Source organism: Semicossyphus pulcher, unplaced genomic scaffold (genome assembly GCF_022749685.1).
Source record: "Semicossyphus pulcher isolate SPU_LCO1_2020_fin unplaced genomic scaffold, fSemPul1.0.p SCAF_24, whole genome shotgun sequence".
NCBI classification, from domain to species: domain Eukaryota; kingdom Metazoa; phylum Chordata; class Actinopteri; order Labriformes; family Labridae; genus Semicossyphus; species Semicossyphus pulcher.
Genome location: NW_027211698.1, coordinates 16,247,423 through 16,268,743, shown reverse-complemented (window position 1 = coordinate 16,268,743; position 21,321 = coordinate 16,247,423). Strand labels below are relative to the sequence as shown.

General features: G+C 42.8%; 3 protein-coding genes and 1 pseudogene across 6 annotated transcripts; 3 read left to right on the top strand and 1 right to left on the bottom strand.

The window, feature by feature from the left end:
- The first annotated feature begins 1,718 nt into the window (after positions 1–1,718).
- Positions 1,719–10,021, top strand: LOC138603589 (sorting nexin-9-like). 2 transcript variants are annotated; one of them, XM_069675455.1, is made up of 17 exons: positions 1,719–1,815; positions 3,053–3,139; positions 3,267–3,341; positions 3,497–3,602; positions 3,721–3,865; positions 4,442–4,526; positions 4,612–4,737; positions 4,831–4,948; positions 5,156–5,286; positions 5,366–5,469; positions 5,733–5,836; positions 7,366–7,443; positions 7,659–7,735; positions 8,129–8,218; positions 8,994–9,108; positions 9,671–9,762; positions 9,851–10,021. In XM_069675455.1, exons 1-17 carry the CDS (start codon positions 1,804–1,806, stop codon positions 9,896–9,898), a joined length of 1,593 nt encoding a protein of 530 aa, XP_069531556.1. In that variant the 5' UTR covers positions 1,719–1,803; the 3' UTR covers positions 9,899–10,021. The 2 variants fall into 2 exon arrangements, with proteins under 2 accessions (XP_069531556.1, XP_069531555.1); XM_069675454.1 differs by having other exon boundaries at positions 3,718–3,865.
- Positions 7,210–16,018, bottom strand: LOC138603591 (troponin I-like). 3 transcript variants are annotated; one of them, XM_069675456.1, is made up of 5 exons: positions 15,763–16,018; positions 15,396–15,613; positions 8,935–9,033; positions 8,083–8,149; positions 7,210–7,426 (listed from the first exon to the last, which is right to left on the bottom strand). In XM_069675456.1, the coding sequence occupies exons 1-4, from the start codon at positions 15,769–15,771 to the stop codon at positions 8,143–8,145; spliced, it is 333 nt and encodes a 110-aa protein (XP_069531557.1). In that variant the 5' UTR covers positions 15,772–16,018; the 3' UTR covers positions 7,210–7,426; positions 8,083–8,142. The 3 variants fall into 3 exon arrangements, 2 of the variants coding, with proteins under 2 accessions (XP_069531557.1, XP_069531558.1); XM_069675457.1 differs by having other exon boundaries at positions 15,403–15,613; XR_011309246.1 differs by lacking the exons at positions 7,210–7,426; positions 8,083–8,149; positions 8,935–9,033 and having other exon boundaries at positions 15,403–15,613; positions 15,690–16,018.
- Positions 16,019–16,636: 618 nt separating this feature from the next.
- Positions 16,637–16,734, top strand: LOC138603812 (U6 spliceosomal RNA; annotated as a pseudogene).
- A 2,313-nt stretch (positions 16,735–19,047) lies between these two features.
- On the top strand, positions 19,048–20,357 carry LOC138603709 (atypical chemokine receptor 3-like). Its single transcript, XM_069675602.1, has one exon. It carries the CDS (start codon positions 19,048–19,050, stop codon positions 20,131–20,133), a length of 1,086 nt encoding a protein of 361 aa, XP_069531703.1. The 3' UTR covers positions 20,134–20,357.
- Positions 20,358–21,321: the final 964 nt, after the last annotated feature.

Genomic DNA, 21,321 nt, shown 5'->3' with positions numbered 1-21,321 from the left:
TAGCGCCAAATCATAACCAGGGTTATCTCGAGACACTTTACAGAAAGAGCAGGTCTAGACCGACTCTTTGTTAAGTTATTTAAAGAGAGGCCCAACATGAATCCACCATGAGTAGCACTTAGCAATTCGGCACATTGGCAGAAAAACTTCCTTTTAACAGGCAGAAACCTCGAGCAGAACCAGACTCATGTTGAACAGCCATCTGCCTCGACTGGATGGGCCGAAAATGGGATAGAAGGAGATGCAGGATAGAGACAGGCAAAGAGAGCAACAACAACATATGTTCTTGTTACCACAACAACATATGTCCTTGTTACATGAACAACAACAGACACATACTTATGGTTACAATGCCAATAATAGTGGTAGACTAGGGTGAAGATTGGCTAAATAAATAAATAAATAAATAAATTAGCGAGAGAAGCAGAGTAATGATAAAGGCTGAGGTAATCGTAATTGTAACAGTTGAAGTCAACAGGTCTACTATTAGCATTAGCAGCAACAATAATGATACTATGGGGAAGGCTGATGTTAGTAGTTGTTGCAGTCGAGCAGGTCCACAGCAGCAGGTGGTCTGCAGCAACGATCCTCAGGAACCTTCAAGACAAGGGAGCACAAGAACTCCCGGGAAGATATGTGGTTAGTAGGGCGCCAATGGCGGACCTGCCAATTCTGGTGTTCTCTGGCGAAGGCTAATGGAGCTGCACGGTGCTGGGCTGTGAGCACAGGTCCCATTAGAGGACGTCGGGCCCTCATGCCGCCCTAATGGAGTCTGTTTCTGACAGTTTGGTCAGAAACATGCAGGCCAGTCGCCTGCTGGAGGTCATGTTGTAGGGCTCTGGCAGTGCTCCTCCTGTTCCTCCGCATCTACGGCCCTGTCCAACTGTCCTCGTGTAACAACCGGTCTCCTGGTACCTCCTCCATGCTCTTGAGACTGTGCTGGGAGACACAGAAACCTTCTTGCGACCGCACGTATGGATGTGCCATCCTGGAGGAGCTGGACTACCTGTGCAATCTGATTGGGCTGCAGGCACCGCCTCATGCTAACAGTAGTGACAAGGACACTAGCAGAACACAAAACAGAATCAGTCAGTCAGTATCAGGAGAGAGCAGCTGTCTGTGGCCACCACATGTTAAACCATTCCCTTTGTGGGGGTTGTCCTGCTGTTGCCTCTCCATTGCACCTGTTGTCTCTTTAATTTGCACCACAGCAGGTGAAACTGATTCACAATCACTTGTGCTTCCTAAATGGACAGATTGATATCCCTGAAGTTTAACTGACTTGGTGTTATGCTGCGAAGACTACGTGTTACCTTAATTGTTTTGAGCAGTGTATAATTAATAATGTGCTTTACTTTGCTGCTAATAAACACACCCCGTCACTTGACGTGAGTGAATACTGTATGTGTACTATTGCCTGTTATTGTAAGTTAAATTACTCATGTATACTTTCTTGTTCTACTCTCAGATTAATTGTGTAAAATTTAGTTTTTTTCCCGTCTGTGCTGCTAAAAATCTATAATTTATTACTTATTTTTATTTTTCTATAAAACAGAATTAATTCAGTTTTAAGTGTGTATTCGTATTTTCACTTACGCGCTATATAATGGTTTTACTTTTGATCATTACTGATGATACTTACTGTTGCACCCCAGCCTTTATTGTGAAATCGGGTACAGGAAGTGATGTGTTGTTGTTTCCCTCTTGACGCGGGAGAAGTTGTAGGTTGGTCGCGGAGGAGCTGAAAGGATGAAACTTTGATTAAAAAATAAAAGAATAAGAAGCGCTGCTGCCGACGTCATCATGGCTCTAAAGGTGAGTGTAGGTGTGAGGGACAGCGACCTTTGACCTCTCATCTGCTGCCGCCGCTTCGCATCTTCAGACTGAAGACAGTACCGGGCGCTCCATGCCGGAACCTCATAGAGAAAACAGTCATTTAAAACGTGAGTTAGCGCTACGTTTAAAGGCGAACAAACATGAAATAAATTGAATTAAAGGTAAAAAAAAAACATTTCTGTCGGACGGTTTGATGTTTTATCATGAAAGGAAAATAACTGTAACTATATAATAATAATAATAGAAAAGTAAAGAAACTGTCCGATTAACAAAGCAGACCTGCACAAAAAACAGTGAAAACTCTCATGGAGTCTGGTGGAAACATCGTGAAGATGTCAAAGGAAAGAAAAACAACAACAAAATTATTCTGCTGACTTGTGAACAAATTTCTTATTCATATAAATCGAAATAATTAAAACATTTCTTTAGGGGTGTTTTTTTTTTACATTTTCGAAATGAAGAAAAAATATCTCCAAAAAAACACAAACTCGTTATTTCACAATGCAAACAGCGTCCGGTTCAAATTCAAAAACGATCTTGTATCAACGGGCAGAAAAAATGAAACATATGCTAATAAAATCAGACATTTGTCCCACGTTATAACAACATGATAGTTAATCATTATTCACTCACAACGCTGCATGGTTGGAAAGAAATAAAAAAAATATAATTTAAAGTGACACGATTCTAGTGCAAACGTGAACAAACACGATTAAATAACCAAAAGTTGACATTTCTAAAAGAAGTTTGGTTGGATTATCAGAGAAAACCTGGAAACACTACTGCAAACCTGTTTTAAAATATTCCCTTATTAATGATTATATTCTTCTGACAGGACAATTATAAAGACCTGAAAATAATTTATAAATACACATTTTATAAATAATACATATTATTACAATAGCCGAGCAGCAGTGTAGAAAGTGACTCAAACCCTCAGAGACGTGTCTTAAAATGATGTAAATGTGTATGGAGTCTGGTGTGACAGCCTGGAGCTGTTGACTCTGCAGTTCTGGTCTGACAGGAAGTCAGGTTCATATGTTTGTCACAGTTTGTAGTTTCACTGATAACCAGACCTTTCCTGTCAAACACACACAGGGTTTACTCCACCTGTGAGGACCCTCCATCAAATAAGCTGCAGCTGCACTTAGTATCTTTATTATCTCAGTGACAAAATAAAAAACAGAGTAGTTACACGATGTTTGTTGAGTTTCAGGCTCAGGTTCTGTACGACTTCACGGCCCAACCCGGAAACAACGAGCTGTCAGTGCGACAGGGGGAGACGATCACCGTGCTGGACCAGGTAAATACACATCATATATGCACTGTGTTATAAACACCCACACTGTACCTGATACACACTATATGCAGAGTACAAGACACACCAATAGTGTGTGTGCATGTGAGTTAATGCGTGTTTGTGTGAGCAGACTGTGGGTGGAGGCTGGATCGAAGCCCAGGACTCCAGTGGGAGAACTGGACTGGTACCTGAGGGATATTTACAGGTGAGCAGAACCAGTACTAAGCTCCTCCCACTTCCTCCATTAGAGCCTGATGATGAATAAACTAAAGAGACTCAAATCCACCACAAAGAGACATTAAAGGACCACAGTTAAGTGTCGTTTTGGGTCTTTACATTGCTGGTTTTGTTGTGTTTCAGGTTGGTGGTGGAGGTGAAGGCGGCAGGGACTCCTGGTCAGAGGGCGGGGCTTCAGTCAGTACCACAGCTGAAGGATGGGATAGTCAGGCGTTTAACACACAACAAGGTAACACAAGTTTTTTTGATATTTTTCAAGATACTTAGGGTACAAGTATCTTGTTCTTAATTCAAAGTTAAATAAAGGTTTGGTCCAATAACAAAAATCCGTTTCCCGTCTCCAGCAGAGGTCGAGGACGATGACTGCGAGTGGGACGACGACTGGGACGACCAATCAGTGGGCGGTTACCGTGGTGACGATCACGTAGAGGAGGAGGGAGGGGCTTCATGTCGGAGCACCAGTGGGTCCACAGTGAAGATCTCCCTCAACAAGTAAAAAAATCTGCACAGCAGATTTATCTTTGTAGATTCAGTAGATCCCAGAAGATGTCAGTAGATGCCGTAGATGTCAGTAGATCCCCTAGATGTCAGGAGATCCAGTAGATGTCAGTAGATCCCGTAGATGTCAGGAGATATTGTAGATGTCAGTAGATCCCGTAGATATCAGGAGATACCGTAGATGTCAGTAGATCCCGTAGATGTCAGGAGATATTGTAGATGTCAGTAGATCCCGTAGATGTCAGGAGATATTGTAGATGTCAGTAGATCCCGTAGATATCAGGAGATACCGTAGATGTCAGTAGATCCTGTAAGATGTCAGTAGATCCCGTAGATATCAGGAGATACCGTAGATGTCAGTAGATCCCGTAGATGTCAGGAGATATTGTAGATGTCAGTAGATCCCGTAGATATCAGGAGATACCGTAGATGTCAGTAGATCCCGTAGATATCAGGAGATACCGTAGATGTCAGTAGATCCTGTAAGATGTCAGTAGATCCCGTAGATATCAGGAGATACCGTAGATGTCAGGAGATCCAGCAGATCTCATTGAGCCTGTGTGTTCTCAGGTTTCCGTTCACCAAAGGTCCAAGTCCAGAAGTCTTCTTGTTAGCTAAACCTCCCGCGAACAGCAGAGACAGACTTTCTGTCTATGTGAGTAATGGACTTTAAAGATCACTTGATCACGCTGTGTTGTTGATTGCTGCGCTCTGATCGGCCCTGTTCATCGTCCAATCAGATTGGAGAGGTGGGTCCCGTGTGGCTGTACCCGTCGGCTCCTCTTGACTGTTTGATTGCTGATCCCAAAAAAGAATCCAAACTGTACGGCCTCAAGAGCTTCATCGAGTACCAGATCACCCCCAACGTGAGACACCACATATTTATATATGTTACACAGTACTAGTACACAGTATTAGTACACAGCAGTACACGCCCTCTGACTCTCAACATCCTGCAGACGACCAACAGACCTGTCAATCATCGCTACAAGCACTTTGATTGGCTGTACGAGCGTCTGCTGGACAAGTTTGGCTCAGCTCTCCCCATCCCCCCCCTGCCCGACAAGCAGGTCACAGGTGAGCTGTCGCCATGACAACCACACTTGTACCACACCTGTGTTTGAATGGTTTCCTGTGCTTTCCAACCGGTTCAAGGTGGACTTCACCAAGATGACCTTTGACCTCTGTGTTTAAGTGGTTTCCCATGCTTTCAGGCCGGTTCAAGGTGGACTTCACCAAGATGACCTTTGACCTCTGTGTTTAAGTGGTTTCCTATGCTTTCAGGCCGGTTCGAGGTGGACTTCATCAGGATGCGGATGGAGCAGCTGCAGGCCTGGATGATTCGGATGTGTCGTCACCCGGTCGTCTCTCAGAGCGACGTCTTTCAGCTCTTCCTCACCTACAGAGACGAGAAGGCAGGTTAAGCCCCACCCCCTGCTGTAGAGGGCCGTAATCTGCTTGCTTATTGGCTGACGCAGTCTTGTGATGTTTTAGGAGTGGAAGGCGGGGAAGAGGAAGGCAGAGAAAGACGAGACTGTGGGACCGATGATCTTCAGTCTGGTGGAACCTGAAGCCGTCGAGCTCGATGCTGTTGAGGTGTAAGTCATCCATCCATCCATTAATCCATCAGTAGATCAATCAATCAGTCCATCTATCAATCCATCGATCAATCAATCCCTTAATCAATCTATCTATCAATTAATCAATTTATCAATCGATCCATTAATCAATCCACCAATTAGTCCATCAATCTATCCAGCCTCACAGACAAAACTGAGGGTTGAAAAATAAAACTAACGTTACATAGCAGGTGTGGCATGTGTTTATATTTGTGTGTGTGTGTGTCTGTGTGTGTGTGTAGTGAACAGAGGTGTGAGCTGTATGGTCGGTTCTCGAGGTCGATGGAGGACGGAGTTAGAGAGCTGCTGAATGTAGGACACACACACTGGAAACGCTGCACGGGACGTACGTGTGTACTTCTACTACACTTCTACTAGTACTAATACACATATACTTATACTAGTACGAATACACTTATATACTTATACTAGTACTTATACACTTACACTACTACTTATACACTTATACACTTATACTAGTACTTATACACTTATATACTTATACTAGTACTTATACACTTATACTAGTACTTATACACTTATATACTTATACTAGTACTTATACACTTATACTAGTACTTATACACTTATACTAGTACTTATACACTTATATACTTATACTAGTACTTATACACTTATACACTTATACTAGTACTTATACACTTATACTAGTACTTATACACTTATATACTTATACTAGTACTTATACACTTATACACTTATACTAGTACTTATACACTTATACACTTATACTAGTACTTATACACTTATATACTTATGCTAGTACTTAAACACTTATACACTTATACTAGTACTTATACACTTATTCACTTGTACTACTTTCCTTGTGATTGACTTTACTTAACGGGTCTTACCTTTGCCGAAATGTCAACATCATGATGCAGATTTGTAAAAAGTAAATATGCAAGCTTTGTCAGGTCTGTCGTCGAGAGGAGAAGACAACTACTTTAAAATGCTTGTTTGTTGAACGGAGGTCGGATCGATCTGATGCATTCAAGGAAGGCGGGAAATCTGAACACTGAACGGCTTTCATGACACAGCATCAGGGAAAGTTGAATTTTAGATCTAGCTTAGAGCTGATCCAAAAAGAATCAGATACTGGAAGAAAAAGTGGAAACAGAGCAGATCATAGGTAGGTAGGTAGGTAGGTAGGCAGGTAGGTAGGTAGAAAGGTAGATCGATTGATAGATAGATAGATGTACTTTATTGATCCCAAACTGGGAAATTGAGGTGTTACAGCAGGTTATCAAAGCGATTACAGCACAGGACAAAATAAATACACAGTAAAATAACCATAACACTAGAAGAAGGAATATATACATCCAGGAGTTCTAACAGCAATAATAAATAAAAACCTAACTATATTAATCTAAAATATAAACTAACATATAACTAAATATAAACATATCTGAAAAGTAAACCTACTCAAGTAAATCTAAAATTACAATTACAGTGTATAGATTCTTCATGTGCAGATACAGTGATTCAAGGTGTTAATGCGCCATTACAGTGTACAGAGATGTTAATGTGCAAATACACTGATGAAGTGGTTCTAAATGTTCAAGATGAATCATGTGCAAAGTTTAGCAGGAGCAAAATGAGGCTTCATACTAAAATATGACTACATGTACAGAGGGAGTTGTAACTAACGGCCTGCCTCTAACATAAGCCTGCTTCCTATGAAAGCTCAGTGCCCTCTGCAGCAGAGGTAAATGAAGGACCCAACACTATTTGAGAATTTACGGTATATAGTTATACTGGTACTTATATATTTATATACTTGTACACACAGATGTACCCATTTACACACGTCTTTGTAAATGTGTGTGTGTGTGTGTGTGTTTGTGTTTGTAGCGCTGCCTAAAGAGTATGAGCGGATTGGCCGAGCCTTCAGGAACCTGTCAGCTGTTTTCACCTGCAGCAAGTACCCAGGTGAGGACACATGGAGACAAGGAGGGAGGGAAGGAGGCAAGGAAGTAAGGAAGGAGGAGGAATTGAGACATGATTTCAGATGTCAGAAGGTCCTTGAAGGCATCATTAAACTATTCTATATGATATATATGACTATTGTTGTATGTTGTTGTTATATTATTATATATATTATATATAATATTGTTATTATTATTATTGATGACATCATGATGTAGGGGAGGAGACTCTGACAGACGCTCTGACAGCTGCCGGTAAAACGTACGAGGAGATCGCAGAGATCGTAGCTCAGCAGGTACAGAAACACTGCAGTATTGCAGTATTTAAACTCTAACTTTTCATATTCTTATGAAGTCATTTAAACTCAGATATATTTAAACTTTCAAGTTATCTATTAGTTATATGATCTTATTAGTTATCTTATTTGAATTCCAACAATTATTATTTTATTGCATTTAATTTATAATATTTATTATTTACATTTTATTGAATTAAATATTTAACAATTATTTATATTTTATTGTGTTTCATTTATAACAGTTATTATTTATATTTTATTGCATGTTTGTGCATTTACATTGTTCAGAGAACTGAAGGTGTTGTTATGAATTGGATTTTAATAAACTCATTTTGTAGTCTGACCTCTGTGACCTTTGATGACCTCTGTGTCCTCTGTGATCTTGTTCAGCCTCAGAAGGACCTTCACTTCCTGTTGGAGACAAACAGCGAGTACAAAGGTCTGCTGGGATGTTTCCCAGAAATCATTGCTGTACACAAGGTACTGTAGTACTACTACTGCTACAATTGCTACTACTGCTACTGCTAGTGCTCATACTGCTACAGCTACTACTGCTACTGCTAGTGCTACTACTGCTACTGCTAGTGCTACTACTGCTACTGCCACTACTGCTATTACTGCTACTGCTAGTGCTACTACTGCTACTGCCACTACTGCTAGTGCTACTACTACTACTGCTAGTGCTACTACTGCTACTGCCACTACTGCTATTGCTACTACTGCTAGTGCTACTACTGCTACTGCCACTACTGCTAGTGCTACTACTGCTATTGCTACTACTGCTACTACTGCTACTGCTAGTGCTCATACTGCTACAGCTACTACTGCTACTGCTAGTGCTACTACTGCTACTGCTAGTGCTACTACTGCTACTGCCACTACTGCTATTACTGCTACTGCTAGTGCTACTACTGCTACTGCCACTACTGCTAGTGCTACTACTACTACTGCTAGTGCTACTACTGCTACTGCCACTACTGCTATTGCTACTACTGCTAGTGCTACTACTGCTACTGCCACTACTGCTAGTGCTACTACTGCTATTGCTACTACTGCTACTACTGCTACTGCTAGTGCTCATACTGCTACAGCTACTACTGCTACTGCCACTACTGCTACACTGTAAAGTCATATAAAATATATTTATTCAATTGATTTTCACTGATTCAGTTTCTCTTTCAACATCATCGACATACCTGACAGTGATGTCATTGAGGGTGCTTGGTGTCACCTGTGAATGTGTGTGTGTGTTCAGGCTGCAGTAGAGAAGGTGAAAGAATCGGATCGTTTGGTTTCTGCAGGAAAAATCAGCAACAGCGACAGAAAATTAATGAACCAACGAATCAGCTGCATGAGCTACTCACTGCAAGGTAACTGTACACACTGTGCTACACACTGTGCTACACACGGTACTACACAGTATTACACACTGTATTACAAACTGTACTACACACTGTGCTACACACTGTGCTACACACTGTGCTACACACGGTACTACACACGGTACTACACAGTATTACACACTGTATTACAAACTGTACTAAATACTGAGCTACACACTGTACTACACACTGTGCTACACACGGTACTACACACGGTACTACACATGGTACTACACATGGTACTACACAGTATTACACACTGTATTACAAACTGTACTATACATTGTACTACACACTGTACTACACACTGTATAACACACTGTACTACACACTGTATAACACACAGTACTACACTATTGCACACTGTACTACACACTGTATTACACACAGTACTACACACAGTACTACACACTGTACTACACACTTTATTGCACACAGTACTACACTGTATTTCACACGGTACACACAGTACTATAGATAGTACTACCTACAGAATGGACCAATTAGCTGTCACCTCTCTGTGTAACCTGACTCCTCGTGTCTCCCCCAGCTGAGATGAATCATTTCCATAGCAACCGTATCTATGACTACAACCGAATGATGCAGCTGTACCTTCAGCAACAGGTGACCTTCTACCAGCAGGTGAGGAGGGTAAGGGGCTATGTGTGATGAAACTTGATGAACTTGATGAAATGTGATGTCATCCCCTCTCTGCTCTCTGATTGGTCAGATCGCTGATAAGCTGAGAGCCGCTTTGAGCCAGTTCACCACCTTGTGAGGACCACTGATGACATCAATGATGACATCACAGCCTGGCCATGTCTGATACTTTTAACAAAATAAGAGTCTGTTACTGTGTTTAATATTAATGAGCCTCATTCATATTTTTAATGTTGATGTATTGATTATTAATCAGATTAATTTTAAAAATTAAATTCTTCTTTGATAATTCTTTGATGATTCACTTTGTTTTTATTATTTTTATCCACATTTAAATTATTTCAACATTGCAGGTAAAATATTACAAATAAGGTTATAAACTACAATCCTTTAAAACATACGTACACAGAAACACAAAACAAATGCTAAAACTTAAATATAAGTGACACAAACTCACACACTGAAATCCAAGATTTCCTGCTGAGTCAGCGTCAGACCGTGACCTCTGACCCCGGACAGGAAGTGGACTGGCTGCAGGAAAGCTTCACTTCCTAGCCGGATGGATCTGATTTGATTTATAATTTACGCTCCTCCCCTCTGGCCTCTCAGAGGCATGTCTGCATAGTGCACACACAGGTTTTTAAGATGTACCACCAGATGAGTTCTGCTGTGATTTGATCATCTGTGTCAAATCATCTTTTCAGTAATGTATAACCATCTGTGTCTAAACTTCGGCCAAAGAACAAATCATTTGTCTCCAATATTACATCGACCATGGTACTGGAGTTGTCTTATTAACCTTGTTACAATGGAAACAATCTTGTTAACAGTTGGGATGATGCACTTGTATGTGTGTGATATCATCACACCTGTCGTTAAGGAGTGATGACGTCACATGGAGGGTTTTAAATGGACGAATGTCTCTACTGATGTTCTTTCACCTGCAGGTTCCTGTGTGCTGCTGTCTGCTGCCACCTGATGGCAGAGAAGAGAACTGCATCTGAAAACTGATAAAACTTTATTGACCTTAAAAGAAGAAACATTTTTTTAAATCATTAAACTAAACAAATTGTAAACACATCTTACAGAGATGATGTCATAAAAATAAAGCTCTAAATTCAGAAATAAAACACCTCGAGTTTCTTCTTCTTCCCTCCTCCACCTCCCCCTCCTTCTTCGTTGGTGTTTGCAGCTCGCTCCTTCTTGCCCAGCAGCGTCTTCCTGAACCAAACCTGAACAACATGAGAAACACTGAAGCTGTTTCACGTCAGTCAGAATTTATATCTAAAATATTAATAATAAAACTGAAACAGAAATTGTATCAAATAGATAACACAGGACTGAGGGGAAAATGCTAAAGTTAGCATTATAATATGCTAATGTTTACATGTTAGCATGGTAAATGTACACACAATTCTAACCTTCATGCTGGATGTTGACTAATGCGCTAATGCACTTAATGTTCAAATGTAACATTATCATTAGCACATAACATTGGCCTTTAATATAACAAGAAACATGTACACACATGTAAATGCTAAACAGGCTCATGCTAACCTTGCTAATGTGTTAGCCTGGTATACCGACATGTGTATATAAAATAATGATAATATGCTAATGCTGCTATAAGTGTGTCCCACCAATATGTAAAGATGCTAACATTAGCACATGATCATGCAACCTTATTGCCTATAGTTAGCTCTCATGTTAGCATGTTAGCATATATCCCAGTCTGTTACCTTACCAAGATAAGAGATAAGATACAGGAGGTACGATGACTTGAGTCGTTCCGATGCCCCGAGTCGTTCCGATGACTTGAGTCGATGACTTGAGTCATTCCGATGCCCCGAGTCGTTCTGATGACTTGAGTCTTGCCGATGGCTCAAACTCTGCAGGTTTCAGAGTCGTTAAGATTTTTTCTGGACTGGTTCCAGTTTAAGTTCAGATCTGGTCAGACTACGAGGTTCTCCTCTCTTCCTGTCCTGTTCCTACAAAGTTACAAGTTTTATTGTATAAACATAAAGTTCTACACCAGCAGGCTGGGGACAGGAAGAAGTGAGATCTCTTATTTTGAAAATTAAACCCTACAAGCTGGTTCATATTTATTCTTTAACCCTTTAAAATCTCTGCATGTAAAATGCTCAGCCAGCAGGGGGCAGCCGAGATTCTACTCTTCTTCTGTCTCTGAAACAATGCTGTGTCTGACCCTGTTTCCTGTTTACTGCAGACCTTCAGAATAAAGTGTGTCCTGTTGTTTACTGCAGACCTTCAGAATAAAGTGTTTCCTGTTGTTTACTGCAGACCTTCAGAATAAAGTGTTTCCTGTTGTTTACTGCAGACCTTCACAATAAAAGAACATTGAAACTTCAGGTGTGTGTGACCCTTGAGTTCCTGACCTCTCAGACTCTCTTTGAAAATGTCACATCACCGACGGCTGCAGCTCACAAGCGACCTGACACACACTCGGACTTATCAGAGGCCAGGATTTGATGATCATGTCGCAAACAGAGCAGGTGCCTGTCTGGACTCACCTTAAACACCAGGTGCAGCAGACAGGAGGCTCCTGATCTCCCAGGTACCTAAACCTCAGGTGAGTGGGGCTCAGGTGGAACAGGTGTGCTCTGGTCCTCAACAGAATCCACAGTCTCCACACCTGGCTCCAGTCCACCTGTAGGGCTCACCACATAGGCTTCACAGACAATTGTAATTGGTTTTGGGAACGCTACTCCTTATTTTTTTTATTTTATTTTATTTTTATTTTTTTAAGATTATTTTTTGGGCTTTTTTGCCTTTAATTGACAGGACAGCTGAAGATAGACAGGAAATGCTGGGAGGAGAGAGCAGGGGACGACATGCACCAAATGATCGGCAGACCGGGAGTCGAACCTGCGATCAGTGCAACGAGGACTGTAGGCTCTGTATATGGGGCGCCTGCTCTACCAACTGAGCCAAACCAGCACCCCTGGGAACGCTACTCCTTATTTAAGAGTGACAGTATCCTCCACACAAGAGTGGCAACCATTTAATTATTAATTCACAGCATGTGATACAATCATATCCATGTGACTGAATATTTACTCTCCACACACGCACCCCTCCCTCTTCCTCTATGTCACCACCCCAGAGCACTGTTCCCAGTGAGAACCCCCCCCCACTGGCCCCACCTATCATTGTCTCCCTCAGCTGCCGGTCAGCCCTTTCTCTCCACTGTAACACATAGGCTGTCCCGTCCACAACGCACAATTAAAGCTGTTATTAATAACAACCTCATCCAGATCCAACCCAGTTATGCCCATAAAGCTCCCAGTGCAAGTTTATTTATAATTCCACCTCTGCCAACTCCATCCCATCCCTGTGGACTCAGCACAAACCTCTGCTTCCTCATTACCACACCACAATCAACAGCATGTGAATTCAGCCAACCTCTGTACCAGACCCAAATCCTCCCATCCTCTATAATAACAATAAACTTGATTTTCTCTGTCTCACTGAAACCTGGCATAAATCCCTGGACTACTTCACATTCAACCAAACAACCCCCAATGGATACTCTTTCCTGGATAAAGCACGCCCGGACAGCCGCGGGGGCAGAATTGCTGCCCTCCACCACCACCATTTAAAAACCAGCCTCGCCACTATCCTTTCCCCATCCTCATGTGAACACCTGACCTTCAAACTCTCTGGCCCTAAACCCCTTGTCATTTCAATAACATACCGGCCCCTCCCAACATAAGCCTGTCTTTCTTTCCGACCTCTCTGACTTTCTCACTCAGCTCTGCTCCATCTCACCCTCCATCCTGCTCCTGGGTGATTTCAACATCCACATTGACTCCACCGACTGCAAATTAGCATTAGAATTTCTGGACATACTTAAATGCTTCAACCTCACCCAACATATCAACTTCCCCACCCATAACCACGGCCACATTCTTGACCTGGTCTGCTCCACCGGTATTACCATCAACCACCTCTCGAGCTCTGACCTCACTACTACCTACTACTCTGGCCTCATCCACTCTGGTTCCACTAAGCCCGAGGCCTTATTCTCCACAATCAACAAACTTCTCAAACCCATGGACAACTCCACCCACTCCTTTACAGTTGACAAATGCAACTCATTCATGTCATTTAACCAAACAAAAATTCATTTAAACTACAACCAACTCACCACTTCCAGCTCCACCCCCCCTAATCCTGATCCTAATCCTGACCCTGACTCTGCCACTCCCCGTCTTACAGATCGCTAACTCTCCCAATTCTCCCTGATCTCCCCCTTTGAACTTCACAAATCACTATCTGCCATGGAGACTTCCACCTGTGACCTGGACCCCATCCCCACCACCTTAGTCAAAGCCTGCCTTCCTGCTCTCCTCCCCCTCATCCTCTCTGTATTCAACTCCTCCCTGTCTACCGGCTCTGTCCCCGCCACCCTTAAACTCGCCTCTGTCACACCCCTCCTCAAAAAGCCTGGCCTTGACCCTGACATCCCCAACAATTACCGCCCCATCTCCAATCTCCCCTTTCTGTCCAAAATACTTGAACTTGAATGTCGCCTCCCAACCCAAAACCCACCTGGACTCCAATCATCTCTATGAACCATTTCAATCCGGCTTCAGAGCCCATCACAGCACAGAGACTGCCCTTCTCAAAGTTACTAACGACCTCCACTCCCTTAATATCCTCATCCTTCTTGACCTCAGTGCAGCCTTTGACACCATCAATCACTCCATTCTTCTCACCCGCCTTGAATCCTCCCCCAGCATCAATGGAACTGCCCTCTCCTGGTTCAAATCCTACCTCTCCAACCGCCACCAGTTTATCAGCATCAACAACTCCACCTCTAAAACAGCCCCTCTCTCTCTCTTGGCATCCCCCAAGTCTCAGTGCTCGGTCCCCTCCTCTTTATCCTTTACATGCTTCCCCTTGGTCACATCATCTGCCTTCACGGCCTCCATTTTCACACTACATCTCCACCAAATCCATCGCTGCTGCCACTCACTCCACCATCACAGACTGCCTTATGGACATCAAAACCTGGATGCAAGCAAACTTTCTCAAACTCAACAGCAACAAATCAGAAATCCTCATCATCAGTCCCAAATCACTCATCTCGCCCTGCCCCGACTTCGCCCTTTGTATTGATGGCTCCACTGTTCCTGCTTCCACCCACATCCGCAACCTTGGTGTCATTTTCGACCAATCTCTCACATTTGAACATCACTTCAACTACATAACCAAAAATGCCTTCTTCCATCTGAAAAACATTGCCCGTCTTCGCCCCTCCCTCACCTTCTCAGCTGCTGAAACACTCATGCACGCCTTCTTCACCTCAAGACTGTACTGTTGCCACAGCATTCTTTATGGCACGTCCTCCACAATCCTCAACAAACTGCAAAACATCCAAAACTCTGCCACCTGTCTGCTCACCCACTGTCGCACCAGAGACCACACACCTCCTGTCCTACAACACCTCCACTGGCTTCCCATCCAATTCAAAATCCTACTAATCACCTGCACGGCCCTTCACAATCTTGCCCCCTCCTACCTCACTGACCTCCTTCCCCAATACGCTCCCACCCGCAACCAAAGATCTACTGATGCCAACCTCCTCACACCTCTCACCCGAACCAGATACTGGCCCGTCTTCTCTTTCTTTTTCTCTGGTCCTCCTCTTGTCTTCTCTTTCTTCTTCTTCTCTGGTCCTCCTCTTGTCTTCTCTTTCTTCTTCTTCTCTGGTCCTCCTCCAGTCTTCTCTTTCTTCTTCTCTGGTCCTCCTCATGTCTTCTCTTTCTTCTTCTTCTCTGGTCCTCCTCTCTGCCAGCTCAGCTGAAACCTGAGGCAATAAAACAGTAAAATTGATGTTGAATATTAAATTGATTTCAAAGATGTGAAGAGGAGCTGCTGCTCACCTGTTCAGGTGTTTTCTGAGTGAATTTGCAGCTTATCCTCCGTCTTCAACATCAGGAAACTCTGGAAACGTACCTGTAGCATCTCTGCAGGACGAGAAGGAGGGAAACCCCCCCGCAGACACAGTCCAGGTTTAATTCATCCAGAGCAGCAGGGGGCGTCTTTTTCATTCTTCCAGTCCAAACAAACTCAGTCAGTAGAAAAAATATGAAAACAAATCATTAATAAAACATTTTAACTCAACAGTAATAATTTCCTGTTTCCATCAGGAAGAAACCAGTTTAACGACTTTTAGACTGAAACTCTCAGACAGGATGTAGTGAACAGGAGGAGGAGGGTCATCAGAGGTCTTCATCAGATCCTAAAGGTCAAAGGTCAGCACTGATCAATAGCATCTGAAGGTTGTGGTCACTTACTTCATGTTTCCAGCTGCTTCCACCTTTCATTATTAATGATGTCATATCAGAGACTCATGATGTCATGTCTGTGGGTCAGCTCTCTGACCTTTGACCTTCCGCGGAGCTGATGAGGATCCTGACGGACTCTTAATCTGATTTATGCTCTGAAGGATCCTGCAGGTTCTCCAGGTCAAAACGTTTGAGACTAAAAAAGGTTCCATTTGAGCTGACTGTCGGTGAGCACCTAAAGAACCAGACGAGGAACAGAAGAACCAAACCAGGATGATCTCAGGAAGAACCAGCAGCAGAACCAGAAGCACCAAAGATCAGGGAGGACCCGAAGTATGAGAACCAGTTTGGTTCCTATTCAATCATAAATTCTCAGTTCTATGATCAGACAGTCTTTAAATGTTCAAACGGATTTAACACAAAATGATTCAAATAGAAGTGTCTTTAAAACGTTTTTCTTATTTTCAGTCTTTTTCCCGCACAGCCCCCGCACGGTGTGACGTCACGCATCTGTTGCGCTTTTGTTTGCGGGTCATTGGAAAGTTCTCTAACACATATATTAAAATTGGAACGATACAGAGATTAGCATGGCCCCATGCGCAAGGATGACACGCAAATTCGTGAAAAAAAAAAAAAAAAGAAAGTCGCAGTTTCTTGTTTTTTTTTTTTTTTGCACATCCTTCAGTTATTTTGTCCCGCAGCTGAAGCCGCAATAAATCACCGCAGAGCTGCCTCTCTGTGGGCGTTACTTCTTCAGTCTGCTTTTTAAAGTGCATCGAGAAGGGGGGCCCGGGTAGTCCGCTTCAGTCCGCCTCAGACCGTGTCAGATCCACTGGACTGAAACCCGCCTCAGGACGGGGATCGAACTGGGAGGAACCAGCCGAAACGTTCCTGTTTGACCTGTAAGTCTCTTAAACTCTTAAGATAACTAAAATATGAATGGTTTTTTTTGTTTCTGCAGGTAATACCCTTTCGTTACGCTTTCTGCATCAGGGTTATGACTTTATGCCAGACTCCCTTTAGAAATGTGTCGTTTTTAAAGATGACCTACACGCTAATGGACACATCTCTGTAGGAAAACTATTAAAAGTTATTAGTAACCAGGTATGTCCTCATGTGTTCGGCTAAAACATGTTCCAACAAACAGCTCTCTATCTTAAAGTAATCTTCACTTCTACTCACTGATTTTTGTTCCTCCACATAGAACTGTGCTGTGATAGTGGACGAGATGTCCATCGTGATTCTTCTATACAAGTCTTATTCACAGCATTATACACTGAAAGTTTGTCATGAAGCAGTACAACCCGCCACCCAGACTCCGTTTGAATATTAGACTTTTTTGTTGTTTTGTAACAATGAAACATTTAACACTGTAAAGGAAAGTCTGTTAGATGTTTTCAGTAACTACCTGTGTCCTGTGTTGAATTCAGCATATGACTGTCTCACCAAAAACACTTATCGCAACTTCTGAGAACTGATTTATGGTCCATCAAACGGTCACGGCGGCAGGTGTATGGAGAAGATGGTGTTTCTTCTTCGACATCTTAATGTGTGTGGTGATGCGTTCATGTTTGTGAATGAGGTAAGAATTCTTAAATCTGGGGATTTCGCCATGGACTTCGGCGAGTTGTTCACAGAGGCGTGTTACTGAGCCTGTAGCTGATGATGCGTTCAAGGAGTTAGTCTGTGTTTTATGACACTTTAAGTGCTTTAAAGCTCTATGGTGCGTTCAGGAGCCTCTGTGTTTGAACCTTACGGCTTGTGTCACATCTTATACAAACTGGTTTACATTGAATGTGAGCTCTGGTCACACTGTATGTAGGCTATGTGTGTGGCTCATTTACATGAAGCTCAGAGTGTCCGTAAACACACCACAGCTCCGTTTAAGTTTCAAAATAAAACTTAATGATCGTTTTCTGTTAATGACGTTTATTCCACATTAACTGGTTTTACTGGAAACCACTCTGAGGAACCCAAAGGCGTCATGACATCGTAATTAATACTGATATTTAAACATGTATATATTAATGTATCTATAGGTTTGATAACACTCTTCTTCATGCGTTTTCAGTCCTCCTCCTCCTCCTCCCTCTTCTTCTTCTCTTGTTTTCTGAACCTCTAATCATCTCATTGTTTCAACACTGCAGTAAACTTTTATTTTGAAGGTCGTGACCTTTCAGTTTAAAGGCTCCTGTTGAGTTTTTATGTTGGCTGCAGGTCCAATAAAAGTCTTCTTTTGTTTCAACCTCCTCTAAAAAAACCTGGAAAACTTGATGAGAGTAAAGAGTTCAGTTTTAGACTTCAACAGACTTTGAATAAAAAACTAGTTTTGTATGTTACTTTATCATTTCTATTATCAGTATTTTTACTTTTGAACTTCATGTCCCACATCAACAAGCTTTAAATTGAGAGATTTTTTAATGGACTTTGGCGAGTGGCACACAGAACTTAGTTTTCTTCTTCTGTGGTCAATTTATTTATCAAACATTGTAGCATAAAAGGGTTTATTTTGATTTATTTTTAAATTAACAAAGTTGTGCAAATATGGAAACTGGAAGTGACTTTTTGTTTGTTCGATCTGACCTGTGAAGAATAAACAGGAAGGGTTTGATCACAGATCAATACTGCGATCGATAATCAGACTATTTCACCTCTGACCTCCGTGAATCTGTGTGTGTTTATATTATTTTAGTCCACTTCCTGCAGTGTTACAAAAAAATGTACGCACATACAGTTATCATGAACATTAAAATTTGCTATTTAAAACAGCCTGTAAACATGTTTATTTCTGCTGTAATGGTATTTCTTGTTTTCTTGAGCCTCAAGTGGCCACTCGAGGAACTGCAGTTTTTTGCACTTCCGCATTGGCTTAATTTTTCAACACCGGAGGTTGCTGCTTGGTTTGGATCCACCTCTGACCCGTCTCTTCCTGTTTTCCAGGTGTGTAGTCGTCATGAGTCTGAGTGCGAGTGAACTCAGCGAGCTCATGGAGCTGTGGGAGGAGCTAAACCTGACCGCCGCCGACCACATGAACCTTTCCCGCGTGGAGACTCTGCGCTGTTCAGGCGCTATCAGCCACGCCACCTTCCTCCGCGTCCTCTCCGTCCTCTACATCTTCATCTTCCTTGTGGGCCTTGCCGCTAACACCCTGGTGGTCTGGGTGAACTTGCGCTGCGACAGAAAGCGCTATGAGACACACCTGTACGTGATGAACCTGGCGGTGGCGGACTTGTGTGTGATGGCCACACTGCCGGTGTGGGTGACCTCTCTACTGCAGGGCGGACGCTGGCCGTTTGGAGACGCTGTATGTAAACTCACACACCTGATCTTCAGCATCAACCTGTTCAGCAGCATCTTCTTCCTCACCTGCATGAGCGTGGACCGCTACCTGTCTGTCACGCTGCTCAATGGCGCCCCCGAAAGCCGCAGAAAGAAGGCAGTGCGACGGCTGATTTGTGTCCTGGTGTGGCTGTTGGCACTGGTGGCGTCTGTCCCAGACACTTACTTCCTGCAGGCGGTGAGGTCGCTGCAACTTGATGACGCCATCTGCCGGCCAGTGTACCCGGCAGATCGCCCACGGGAGTGGATGGCTGGCATCCAGCTGAGCTTCATCGTGCTGGGCTTCGCCCTCCCATTCCCCATCATCGCAATCTTCTACCTGTTACTGGCGGCAGTGGTCCCTTCCGGGTCAGATCAGGAGTGCCGTACTGGCCGGTGGATCGTCCTGTCCTATATTGTGGTGTTCGTGGCATGTTGGCTGCCGTTCCACGCTGTCCTCCTGCTGGACACACTGTCGGTGCTGCAGCTCCTACCCTTCAGCTGCCGGCTGGAGAACTTTCTGGATGTGGCACTGCACCTGACGCAGTGCTGCTCGCTGCTGCACTGCTGCATTAACCCCATCCTCTACAACTTCCTGCACCGGAACTACCGCTACGACCTTGTGAAGGCCTTTATCTTCAGGTACTCCACCAAGACTGGCCTCGCCAGACTCATCAGCCATGCCTCAGACACAGAGACGGACCAAAGTGCCCCCCTGTGAAGGCAAAGGAAGACCCGAGGACTCTTCTTCAGACTCACTGACTCTTCTTCAGACTCGAGGACTCTTCTTCAGACTCACTGACTCTTCTTCAGACTCGAGGACTCTTCTTCAGACTCGAGGACTCTTCTTCAGACTCACTGACTCTTCTTCAGACTCGAGGATTCTTCTTCAGACTCGAGGACTCTTCTTCAGACTCGAGGACTCTTCTTCAGACCCGAGGACTCTTCTTCAGACTCACTGACTCTTCTTCAGACTCGCGGACTCTTCTTCAGACTCGAGGACTCTTCTTCAGACTTATTGACTCTTCTTCAGACTCGAGGACTCTTCTTCAGACTCGACGACTCTTCTTCAGACTCGACGACTCTTCTTCAGACTCACTGACTCTTCTTCAGACTCGACGACTCTTCTTCAGACTCGAGGACTCTTCTTCAGACTCACTGACTCTTCTTCAGACTCGACGACTCTTCTTCAGACTCGAGGACTCTTCTTCAGACTCACTGACTCTTCTTCAGACTCACTGACTCTTCTTCAGACTCGAGGACTCTTCTTCAGACTCACTGACTCTTCTTCAGACTCACTGACTCTTCTTCAGACTCGAGGACTCTTCGAGACTAGGGGTATTTATGCGTCTTGGAAACAGATGAAAAGAAATTTGTCTTCTGAGTTTGTAAAAATGAAGGAAAATGTTTGTTTTTTTATTCTGTGAATATTTTTTATTTGAATGTGAAATTTATTTTTGAACTTAAGAATTTATTGAGTTTTTGATGCAGCTGAAAAATAAAACAGGAGAATAATAATGACTTGTGTTTAGAAGAATTCATCATTTATATGACATTTATTATTCTCTCATCAAAACGTCTGATGGTCCCAGGAACTGACAAAAGTCATTACACTGGTAACATTATAAATATTTACTTTTTTAGCCTTTAGCTAAAATATAATTTATCATAAAAAATATAAAAATCTAATAAATCAATAAAATAATAAGAGTCATGAGCTTCTATAATTAAACATGAAGGATTCAAACCAAAGTCTTGTTAAAAATCAGATTCTTTACGACGCTCTGAAAGTTCAGTGAATTTAACTTAAAGATTGAAATTTTTACGTGTGTGACTTCTGTGGTGATAATCGTCACATCATTGTGATTATTGAGTATAAAAATATGTACCGTGTTTATTTACTGTATAT

What these genes read in the sequence shown, in the direction of transcription:
- LOC138603709 (XM_069675602.1), top strand. Translation starts at nt 19,048, where the DNA reads ATGAGTCTGAGTGCGAGTGAACTCAGCGAGCTCATGGAGCTGTGGGAG.
- LOC138603589 (XM_069675454.1), top strand. An exon ending in AGTACCAGATCACCCCCAAC is followed by an intron (nt 4,738 to 4,830) that starts GTGAGACACCAC and finishes AACATCCTGCAG; the next exon opens with ACGACCAACAGACCTGTCAA. An exon ending in GAGCTCGATGCTGTTGAGGT is followed by an intron (nt 5,470 to 5,732) that starts GTAAGTCATCCA and finishes GTGTGTGTGTAG; the next exon opens with TGAACAGAGGTGTGAGCTGT.
- LOC138603591 (XM_069675456.1), bottom strand. An exon ending in GTATCTGGTTCGGGTGAGAG is followed by an intron (nt 9,034 to 15,395) that starts GTGTGAGGAGGT and finishes TTTTTCCTGCAG; the next exon opens with AAACCAAACGATCCGATTCT.